The following is a 12,132-nucleotide window of genomic DNA, read 5'->3' on the forward strand; positions in this document are numbered from 1 at the left end:
ATTAGTTTTCAGTTTAATCTCTCTCCCTGCCAGATCTTTTATCTTCTCCCAAGAAAAGGGAGAAAAGAATAAATAAAGTATTCTACAGATGCGGCGTATAAACAGAGCACAACCCTAAGCCGGTGGAGAGATTAATAGGCTCCGTTGTTGAATCAAACTTCACTAGATCGAATGGCTTGGGTTAAGCACTCTCCAGCGGTGTTTACACTTGGGGTAAACAAATAGTAGAGGATTGCTTCAGGAAACAGACGGGTGACAATTAGCTCATTTGTGGACATCCGGCTTTCTAGTTAGCGTCTGCTCTTCCATTTTCTTGATTAAACCCCTTCAGGCTGCTTATTAATTCAGCCCAACCTTCATTTCTGCTTCCCATCCCTTTTTGTCATGTACTTTACACACCGGCACAACAAATGCTCTTTTTATTCATAAGAAACCATCTGTAAAAGGCAAACGAAAGAAGCAATCTATGCTTTATAAGGTGAATGAGAAAATGAATGTCTCTACTTTATTCTCTCCATATATCACATAGGGCTGGGTCTCCCCTGCCTCTTGCAGTCAATCCGTTGCGCTTGCTTTTGTTGAAAAAGTGGTAGTGTTTTGGCTTGCTGCTTAACCACGTTTTAACATGGTAATAATCATCATTTGCACCATTCTTTAAAGGGTTCAAAGCGTTTCATGTCACATGTTATATCACAGTAATCATATTTGGGGTTGAGAGGTCTTTGGTCTTGCTGCTGTGTGTGCTTTCAAACCTCTTGCATGTTTCATGCATGTTAATGTTGGACATGCCCATCATTGGCCAACCAAATGATCAAGTGCAGGAGAGCCACCATTCTGTAGCCATTTGAGTGTTGGACTAGGGCCCCATTCCCACTTACAGGTACATTAGTGTGCGATCCGAATCGATGGGTCAATTCAACAGCGGAGCATGGTTCCCACTACATTTGCCCTGATCACATTTTTTTTCCTCCAAAATAAATCACTTGCAGTTCCCATTCACCAGTGAATTAATTCAAAATGATTCGGTTCCAGCCGGCCAAAGGGGAAATTTGAATCGATTCCAATCCGCTTGTGGTTTACACTTGTGCAAAATTGATTTATCGAAAAAGAAGCGGAAAAAATCAGCATCGAAAAGCTGCAGGTTAAATGGGTCTAGTGCATGGCCCCTCTCATGAAATCGCTTCAGCGATTCAGATTAAGTGGAAACCAGGGTTGTTTAAACCAGTTCAAACCGATTCATGATCCAATTTAAAAGGTATTGAGAATGAGGCCTAGGATTCTAGGAGACCAGGACTTCAATCTACGCTTGAAAACCTAGAAACCCATTGGGTGACCTTTGGCAACTCACACTGTCAACCTAAGAAGAAGGCAGTGGAAAACCCCATCCCTGAATGAATCCTACCAAGAAAGCACTTATTATGGGTTTGCTTAGGATTGCCATAAGTCAGAAATGGCTTGAGGCTACTCAGCAACAGCGATCAAGCAATGGTGGGTTGTGGAAGTCAACTGAGCTACTCATATACAATATTTCTCAGTTGAGGATTATTCATCTAGTTTTTCACTGGCACCAGTTTTGGCGTGTTCAGCTTAACATGGCAAAAGCACTGACCTGTGTGCAAGTACAAATGTCTGTGTTTACTAAGGTGGTTCTACTAGTTTTGCCGGGTCGTTTAGAAAGCAGCCTTTTAGTGCAGTGTGTGATTTACTACTGGGGGAAAAACGACTCTGTCCAATAAGTCTAGATGGATTTGGTGCACACAGATCATTGCACTCCAGCTATCACAGAGAAGGTAAGATTTTTTGTCAGACCAGCTCTTCTTCTGATCACTTCCTGAAAGTTTTTAAGGCTTCATTGAAGTCCTTTTCAAGTGATAGCCCCTTGCTAATATTTCCAGTTTTTACAGTGTCAGAAATTCAATGTTTCTCCCCCCGACTTGTTTCAATAAAATGTATTTTGATTGACTGAAAGATGCAGCTTTTGTAGCTCAGCTAGTGCAACATCCCCAGAGGATATTAATTTGTGGCATGCCAGTCAATCCCATGCTGAATTGGTGATTATCAGCTAGTGTGTGGTATCTCAGTTGTTGTGGCACTGTGTCGTTTCTTTTCATTATCGCACAGTTTGTGGGTTCATCACAGTGACCACAAAGGGACAGCAGTGTGAGACTGTGTCAGATGCCTGGATGTGATCAGTTCTCTTTAGAAAGGGTCTCTGAAGTCGTTTTATCTTGTGCAAATGGAATATGAAATAAGGAAGTATCATCTTCCTTCCATTCACCGCTCCCCCTCCTTGGCATTGAAATACATTTCGTTTAAAAAAGAAATACATTTAGTGTTGGAACTGGAGCAAACTTTGCCACATTCGGATGCCTTTTGTGAAAGCTGCTGTTGTAAAAAGGCCTGAAATAGTTGGTGGAAATGTCCTGCTGCTGAGAAGTCTTGCTTTTGTCACACCTTTTCATAGCCATTGTTCCACTGGACAATTGCTACCGGAATATCAGCACCTGCCCCCACCAAACATGGAGCTTATTTTTCATCCACAACATGATTTCATGTCAGGGGGACTGAAGTGAATGTGGTGATGTTCCATTACATACCCACCAATCTATGCATTGGCATCGCCGAGGGCAAACAAAGTCTGTTTGACTCAAGACAGCCTTGCTTTCTAGACACTGCAATCCTATCCAGTTGGGAATGTAAGAGCAGTGGTGGCCGACTGGTGGCTCCTATATCAGGGATTCACTGCCCTACTGACATGGGAGTCACCAGCAGCCACTGCATAAGAGTGAGTGAAGACTACAGTACTTTCCTGTAGCAAAAGACTACAGTTGACCCTCGACATTTGCAGCTTCGACTTTTTTGGATTGGATTACTTGCAGATTTGGTTAATATGTTCTCTCTAAGAAACTATAGGTCCTCCAATGCAGGATAGAAATCATCATCATCATCATCATCATCTATGGTGGACATTGGCCACACAGTTGTTCTGGAGAACCTAGAGGTTCCTAGAGAAACACATCTCTAGGCATTTGTAGGTCCTCCAATGGTCAATTTCTGGCAGACCTTGATCACAGAGTATTGCTGGATGACCTGGAGATTCCTATATAGATGTTCTTTCAGGTAAAAAGAAAAGTGTGTTTGTATTTGTTGTTTTACCACATTCATGGGGGTCCTTCACCCCTAACCCCAGCTAATGTGGAGGGACCACTGTATTTCTTCTTTCATTGGTCCCTGGAGGTGGAGATCACCTTCTAATATGAGCAGAAAAAACATCTCTCCCTCCATTTCTCTGTCTGTCTGCCTCTGTCTCACACACACACACTATGTGTGTGATGATAATAACACAGTTCTGGAACGGAAAAGAGGTAGCATGTTCTATTTACCATATGTTTCATGGTTTCACTCCTTTGAAAACCTGTTAATACAATGTACGTAGTAGAGAAATCCAATGTGTTAAACATCCAAACTGACAGTGGGGAAGCTTATATCCCTGCCACCAGTGCTGTTTTACTTTGCAGAATTCACCTTTGAAAAGGTTCATGCCAAATAACTTTCTCAATATAAATCAGTCTCTCTCTCTCACACACACACCTGACTTCCAGGCGTAGCCGAATCTTTCTTGAGACTTGCAGCAATGAGCTGATTTGGCTCAGAGATCGCTCTTGCATATACCTGCGCGAAAGCTGACGGGAGAAGATATTCCATCCTAGCGGTGAATTTCATTAGAGTCCTTCATCCAGCGCTCCTCGTGGCTGTGGCACCGTAAATGGACTGCCAAACAGATGGGTTGAGGAATGCACAGCCCATCTGTCTTTATCATGCTCATTTCCTCCTTTATTAAAATGTTAATGAATATAGTTTTTATTTATTATGCGGTGACATGTGCAGCATCCTCTTCCAGTGCAGAAATGTTTGGTCTGCTTAATCATTTGGACTGATGGGGAAGGCTCTCCCTTTCTCAGACGCAAACTTAAAACTCTGACATCTCGCGGAAGTTGAAAGAAGGGCTGCCAGGTTAAAATGACTTTCATACCTGGTAGCTTTCATTTAAAGTTTTAAAATGGCTAGGAAATAATGCAGAAGGTAATGTAGTCACCTTAGATCAGAAAATCTGTAGTCCTCTGGCCTAATCCAGCTCACGGATCTCTCCAGCCAAGAAAGCTCCCTAACCCCACCTCACCTTTGTATCTTGGTAGTTTTCTTGTTTTCTCTTTTTCCCTTCAGCTGCTGAAATAAAGTGTGTTCATTTCCCTTTATGTATGGCTTATACAAATTGGTAGTTCAACCCCGTTTTGAACCCAGTGTCCAGTTTTTCTTGATCCATTCCAAAAGACACACCTGAACTGTTATCATGCTGCACACTGCCTGACAAGGTGATCTAAGGTCCCTGACCTGAGAGGACAGTCTGTTAATAGACAGATATTTCATACAAGCCTCTCGAGTCGCAGTCCCACAGATGGAAGGCATTCTGTTCAACGGGTGAATAAAATCTATGCAATTACATCTGCAGATAAGGGCTAAAGGAGAAATGCCCACGACTTCGGAGAAAGAGGTAGCTGGCGAGCTAAGACCTGAAGTAAATAAGAGAGGAGCATTGTATATATGTGTGTTTTGCGGGAATGAAATTACAGCTTCAGGAAACAATTCGAGAAGTCAGATGATGGAGAAAGATAATGTAAACAGCTCCGGGGAAAGAGCACTTTTCCACCAAAGAGATTATGGAGGCAACACTTCACCTGCTTTTTTTTGAAAATGCAAGTGCCTTTCATGAGACACAAACACATCGATATGGAAAACAAAATAAGCACTGCTTGGTTGTGCAATCCTCTCGAGCGCTTTGCAGTGAGTACCTTCCCGCCGAGCGTATGTTCTCTGCTGTTTTGAGCAAATCGGTTAGGATTATGTCTGGCCTACAGAAGGATCTAGCCTTGGTCCTTGGAAACTGTGGTTCTTTGAGCATGGAAACAAAGCTCCAATGTAAAATTATCCTCATTAGTACCAAATTATTTCCAGGTAAATGAAGCCATTTGGAGTTGACAATACACAAAATTAAAGCATTTTGACACCACTTTAACTTGCATGGCTCAATGCTATGGATTTCTGGGATGTGTAGTTTGGTGGGACATCATTACTCTCTGACAGGGAAAGCTAAATATCTCACACAACTACTACCTCCCCGGATTCCATAGCATTGAGCTATGGCAGTTAAAGTGGTGTCAGGTTGCTCTATTTCTGCATTGTGGATACACCCACAGATGTGCAACTTCAGGAGAGCACTGTGAACCTACAGATCGCTTTCAGCCTTTGGCTGTGCGTGGGTGTCAATACGGAGATAAACACCTGAATTATGATAGCGCATTTTCAAATCCTGTACGTTCAGACACGGGTAGGGCTTGAAGAAGTGCACTCATGGCATTAAGAGGGAATGTCAGAAAACAGTCTTAAGAAGATTAGATGCTTCAGCTTACAAAAGAATAGCTAAGGAACGATGCGATAGAGGTATATAAAAATAATTACAAGGTGGATTAAAAGGTGGGTTTTAATTGGCTGTAATCTGCTCTTGTATGAAAACGTGTTCATTGCTGATGATGGTATTGTTGTGAACATACAGTAGTTGTCCTAGTAAAGAAGGGATGACATTTTTTCCAAGGAATAAATTATGTCTGTATTATTAAGACAAGACAGTCTGCCACCTTCATTAAATATCCTCAATTTATGCCTTTTATTGAGGTGCTTCCATATTTATTTTAATCGGCTAAGCAGTTGATTAATTGGTTGAAAGCAAGACTATTAACTGACTAACCGCCCAATCCTAAGAACGTTTATTTGCCAGCAAGGGCCATTGATTTGGATTGAGCTTGCTTATACTCACAAAGTGTGTTTAGTTTTGGGGTGTAACAGCTCTGTCTTCATCGTAATTAAACCAGAGCCAGTGAGGCTAAATCAGTTTGCCAAGTGCCCTGGCTTAATGGCTTTATGGATTGAGCTGTAAGAAACCACTGATCTGTTGATAGCCCTCATTTGGAAATCATGAACACGGTTTCACTTTGAATGCTTTTAAGCATTTATTAATACTTTCTTTTCTTTTCTGGGTCTTGGGACATAATATGGTGGCGAGCTTGAAAAAGAAGGCTAAACGGCTAAAAAGAAAAGAGGAATAGCAATTGCATAGAGCTTGAGAGAGATGAAATTGACTGGCATCATCCAGACCTGACCGCTTGCAGAGAAGGGATGTTTAAGTAGTCACCTAGCAAGGCCATTTTTGTGTCTGAAATTTTGTTTTCGCTCCACCAGATTCTCCCTGGAAAGTGCACCTCTCGGATATTGATCCAAAGATGACCAGCATCACTGTGAGTGGGCTAACACCAGCCCGAACCTACCAGTTTCGAGTGTGCGCAGTCAACCAAGTGGGAAAGGGCCAATACAGTCGAGAAACCAGCAGGTAATCCTTCTGTCAATACTAGTCCATTACGCATCTCTGGGCACAAATGGGTGGTCCAGTTAGAACTGCAAAAAGAAATGGGCACAGCAATAGATCACAATAATGTATTTTATAGTAATTTCCCTTCCAAACCCTGCAAACTTTCTGACCAGAGGGTCCATATTGAATGATCAGACTAGTTTAACCAGTTTCTCTCTGCATGTGGAGAGACTAGGAGTAGTGGCAGACTAAGATAGAGGGAAAACGTTGTAGCAGACGGAAAGGATTGTGTTGTGTAAATATAGATTGAGGAACATATAAATAGTTTCCAGGTCCATGTTGCTCCATTCCAACATCTCTCTTAATTTTCCAAAACTTTCTGGCACGTTTTATGTCCTCATAAATTCTCCTTTATTCTCTTTGAATTCCCTTGAATTGGAGTAGACTCTCAGCCACCTAAGATTTTATAAGTCAAGGCGAGTGAGGAATTAATAGGGATCAAAAATAGGTTTTTGGTCAACTGTGAAATGGCTATAGCGTATCTCCCAGATAGCCATCTTCTCCTCCTGGCTTCCATCTATCAAAGGATGACTCCACCTTATATGATTTAATATGTATCATTGCTTCTGTCTGAATCGGAGGCTCCCTGGGAATGTTAAACTGAACGAGTCCTTACTCCTGGGTTCTAACTTTTTAAGGGGACATCATCTATCTGGTGACGTGGATGAGAAATGCCGAAAGAAATAATTTGAACAGCACTACAGATTCGGGGCCAGCATGTGAAATGGACTCGCTCAGGCTTGCCGTCTTTTTAACAGATCATGGCAAGCTGGGTGATTCAGATAGAATAAGCTTACCACAGCATCTGTCTTCCTTGTTGCTTGCTTAACTGATTTTCTATTATGTTGATTTGTTACAACTATTTCAAGCATGTCTAAAGTAACAGAGCCATATTGCTTTCTAGCTAGACTGCTGTATACAAAGCTGGATCGCTTTTAAGTAAAGACATAAGGAGAGGCGTGTTTACCATTTCCCTGTGTGTTTGCTTCTACTTAGGTTGATGTTACCCGAAGAACCACCAAGTGCTCCACCTAAAAACATTGTGGCTAGTGGGAGGACCAACCAGTCTATTATGGTTCAATGGCAACCCCCTCCTGAAAGTGAACATAATGGGGTTCTCCATGGTTATATCCTGCGGTAAGTGGTCTTTACCTATACTTAATACCTAAATGGAGAGCCAGCATGATCTGAACATTGGAGACCAGGGTTCAAAGTCACACTTGACCATGGAAAGGCACTGTGTAACTTTGGGCAAGTCCCAGTCTCTCAAGTTCAGTAGAAGGCAAAGGCAACCCCTCTCTGAAGAAACCTTGCCAAGAAAACTCTGTAATAGGTTCGCTGTAGGGTTATCTTAGAATACAGTGGAGATCAACCACATCACATTGTAACCTCGGGCAATAATAGCTTAACTTGTCAAGGAATTATTTTCTAATATTACTCCAAACAATTATCATTAGAGATGTCCTGGAATTTCCCTCCAAATCTACGTTGAAGGCGAGTTCCCAAAATTCCTAAGGGATTGCTTTTTAAAAACTATGTATTATCGTCTGTAACAGACCCTTCAGCATTTCGCAGAGGATGACAGGGCCCTCCGTTCTGGTAGTCAAGGTCTGCTGTCTCAGCCCAGGATTTCCTCTGCCCCATCCCGGATTCGCCCCTTTTCACTCGCTGCCCCTCACTCCTGGAACCTTCTTCCCCCAAAAGCAAGAGCCATCACTTCTTTAACCAGCTTCAAAACGGAGCTGAAAACCATCCTATTCAGAGAAGCTTTCCCAGGCATCGCATAATTGTCGCTTACTATCTGATGTTCTGTTGTTGGCTGTTTATCGATCCATTTCCTGCATTCCTATGTACTGTATATGTATTATCCTACTTGTGATTATGTATTTTCTCTGGATAATGATTAACCATCCATTATGAAGCCTTGCCCTCCCTCCAGTCCATCTGCCTTGGTCCAGACCTCGGAGGTTGAGAGGAACTGCTGGACCTCTTACCCTTTCTCGTCACCACTCCCTTCTCCTTCTGTGTCATGTCTTTTTAGATTGTAAGCCTGAGGGCAGGGAACCGTCTAACTAAAAAGATTGCATGTACAGCGCTGTGTAAATTTACAGCGCTTCATAAATAAAGGTTAATAATAATAATAAATAATAACATGTGGCCAAGCGGCATCAGAGCATTGCCATAGAATCATAGAGTTGGAGATCAGGCAACTAGAGAGCAAAAGTTATTAATAAGGAAAAGCATGCAAAATTACTGTATTAAGTAGTGAAATACTGGAATTTATGCACTTCAGGAAAACTTGGGGAGGGGGACTTACCAGGGAGTGTACTGCAAAGTGCAAAACTCTGCCCCATCTCTCCCTCTTGTGTACTTAATACAATGAAACCTATTTGCTGACCATTGAATACTGTTCATTTGCAGAACCAACATGGAGCGAGAAAGATGAGTCTGGTTTGAATTCATGCTTTTCTGCTGAGTTCACTGGGGGATCTTGGACCAGCCATTCTCTCTTGGGCTAACCTCCCTCGCAGGGTGGCTATGGATAAACAAGAGTAAAATGTGGGCGCCCAGCACACAGTGCCTGATTATTGTCATTATATAGCAGGTTTTCTGTTTGCTGTTGATTAAACACAAACTGTATTAAAATGGTTTTGCAGAGCTGGAAGTGCCAGCTGCTAATTAGCAATCTTAGATGAAGTGTAGTGAAGAACGGAGATATTCATTGTTCTTATTCTTTAAAGCATTGTGAGTCATGCGGCTGCCACTGTGGCACTCAAGGCAACATACCTAAATATCTCGAACCCACAATTAGAGCGATGGCTGATAACACTCTTGCTTTCCGTGGCAGTCGTCGTCTTAACTTTTCCCAGCTTGATTGCTATAACTTCTGGCAGCAGTTCAGCATTTTCAGTGGCAGTAATTGGTGACAACGTACCTTAACCAGTGTTTCAAGTGGCCAAAAAATTGACTACGACTTGGCCAACGATATTTGGCAGTCGTGAATGTATGTATGTTTAATGCTTGAAACAGAAAGTGGATAACATGGCTTGTCACAGGATTAAGTAGATCCGAATTAGTCCAGTCCCAGTTTGGTGACTGATAACCAAGCCTTCATTATTTGCTTTTTATTAAGTCAATATTTTGTTCTTTATCATTCTAAGTCTGACTTTGAACAAGCCATTGGAGACAAGCAGTGTTTGTTGCTGGACCAGCTTTTGTTGATGAATGAACGGGCCTCCAAAGCCTGCTTTCATTTCAGCTCTGGTTGCACAGGCTGTGTGTTGCTTGTTGGTTTCTGGCAGCATTGACTGTCAGTGGAAGTTTTTCAGTTCCCAGCTGTAGTCTTCACTGAAGCACACAGCTGGGATTTGATGTAGTCTGCAGCTGTATATTTAGAGCCAGAGACTAGCAACGTATCGTGCGCCTGTCAGGCCCTGATGTTGTCAGGCCCAGAAGTAGAGCACCTTTCTGTTGTCCAACTGCGATAACACCTGAAGGTGTACTGAACCTTCAGCTATAATCTTTGTCAAAAGCTGAGGATGAGGGGGGGAAACACAAAAGGACATGACATTTCCAAACTGGCCATCACCTGCTCCCCTTCATCCCTGCAGGGAGATGTTGTATTTATAGGGCCAGGATTTCTCACTAAGCCAACAGCATGGATGTAGGAGCGTTCCACACTTTGCCTGCTTTGGGCATTACAAGCAAAGAGAACAGCCAGGCAAAGTGTGGAACGTGCCTGTATCCATGCAAATGTTGTCGGATGGAGCCCTCTGTTCTGTCCGGCCGTCCTTTTGAGCTCTCTTCTTTTCTTCCAGTGTGTTAGCTATGTGTCCACATATCATTACAACCCCTGCTCAGGTTTACCCTTACTCAGGGCTTTAACTACTCCATGTTTATGGCAGGATTCAGAACATGGAGGGAGTAAGTGGAGCTATACACTAAAGCAGTAGTTGGGGGGGTGGGCATGGACTACTTACTGTTTTCAGCAGTAGCAGCTCTGTGTTCTTTGTGACTGTGCTGCGATCAGAGCCTTTAGGAACACAACTCTAGCGAGGTTTGCCTTCTCACTCAACCCTCTCCCATCTTTATTAATTTAGAAATAAACAGAAGGGTGGGCAATGCAACTATTTTCATGTTTGTCCTCCCTCAGAGCCATAATGCCTCATTTGCAAGTCAGACTGCTATTTAGTCTACTTCTTTCTGATATGTGGATTAGCATATTCTGAGCGGCTTCTATGCAGTTTGTTTCCTAAAGGGGAAAGAGGATATATTCCTCCCCGCATCCTCCAAGTTCTCAAGCTTCCAAGGACTGTTTGTTTTTGATAACGGTTATTTCCTGACATTGTCCCTCCCTCCACTTTCTCTATTTCTCTGTGTATATACTCTTTACAAAGTGCAAAAAACAGGGCTTTGAGGGATTCGCCAGATGGCCTTGACTTTCTAGGTCATACGTCTTACATAGACTTGCACTTACTCTGTGTCTTTTCCTGTATGTAATAATAATAATAATAATAATAATAATAATAATAATAATAATATTTATTTGTATACCGCCCTGTGGCGAACCAATCCGGGCGGTTGACAACAGTGAATTATAACAGAGTAAAATATAAAATTAAAAACATTATAATCCCTCCCCTCCTTATAAAAGTATTAAAAAATATGACAGATTAAAAACACAATATCAAAACATAAAATATAGTTAAAACAAACTAAAAACCCTGGTGTCCCTCTGGAGATCCTCAACCATCACTGAAGATGGGGCCACGAGAGGAAAGAGGGGATCAGGGAGCCCAGGCCGGGATGGTTAATCTGGAAAGGCCTGCCGGAAGAGATCCGTCTTGACAGCTTTTTTAAAGCTGTCTAATGATGTCAACTGACGGATCTCATCCGGCAGGTCGTTCCAGAGTTTGGGGGCGACAGCAGAAAATGCCCTCTGGGAGGTCGCCGCAAGCCTAGATTTTAGAGGCTGCAGTAAGTTCCTCCCAGAGGACCGGAGAGCGCGGGGAGGATTATACGGGAGGAGGCGGTCCCTGAGATAGTCCCTGAGATAGCTTGGACCCAAGCCATTTAGGGCTTTAAAGGTAATAACCAACACCTTGTACTGGGCCCGGAAGCTAATAGGCAGCCAGTGGAGGGACCTCAGAACCGGAGTAATGTGGTCCCTCCTAGATGTACCAGAAATAAGCCTGGCTGCCATATTTTGTTATGTCTCTTAATTTAAAAGAAAGGAACTATCACCATGTATGTCATCAATTTATGGATATTTGCAGTGGTGTGTTTTAGGGATGTGACCAGTCTCAGGCATAAAAAAGGTGAAAGGACTGTCTCTCAGAGGTAAACCACATGCTTTGGATGCTCTTGATCCCAAGTTACATGCCTAATATTTTCCCATTTAAAAGGTGTCCAAGTAGTGAGACTGAAAGATCGCTGCCTGAGACTGAAGAAGGATTGCTGGCTTAGATAGACCAGTGGCTGATTCACAGTAAGAAAGCTTCATATGTTCAGTTTACAAGGCACTACCCTTGAAAGCTGTCAAGAAGCTGCAGTTAGTACAGAATATAGCTTGCGGTGGCTGGACAGAACACATTTCAAAACTATGAATAGACTGAAGTTAGTGTATCTTAAGGAAAATTTCCTCCTGTCTG

The 12,132-nt window shown here is 42.5% G+C and overlaps 1 protein-coding gene across 6 annotated transcripts in view; it reads left to right on the forward strand.

The window, feature by feature from the left end:
- The window catches only part of SDK1 (sidekick cell adhesion molecule 1), a 455,695-nt gene that overhangs the window by 284,951 nt on the left and 158,612 nt on the right, over nucleotides 1-12,132 (forward strand). For all 6 annotated transcript variants that reach the window (XM_042438052.1, XM_042438056.1, XM_042438054.1 and 3 more), the window contains 2 exons: nucleotides 6,295-6,442; nucleotides 7,478-7,618. In XM_042438052.1, coding sequence (XP_042293986.1) covers nucleotides 6,295-6,442; nucleotides 7,478-7,618 — 289 coding nt within the window. The remainder of the gene's footprint in view (nucleotides 1-6,294; nucleotides 6,443-7,477; nucleotides 7,619-12,132) is intronic.

Source organism: Sceloporus undulatus, chromosome 8, assembly GCF_019175285.1.
Source record: "Sceloporus undulatus isolate JIND9_A2432 ecotype Alabama chromosome 8, SceUnd_v1.1, whole genome shotgun sequence".
In the NCBI taxonomy this organism is placed as follows: domain Eukaryota; kingdom Metazoa; phylum Chordata; class Lepidosauria; order Squamata; family Phrynosomatidae; genus Sceloporus; species Sceloporus undulatus.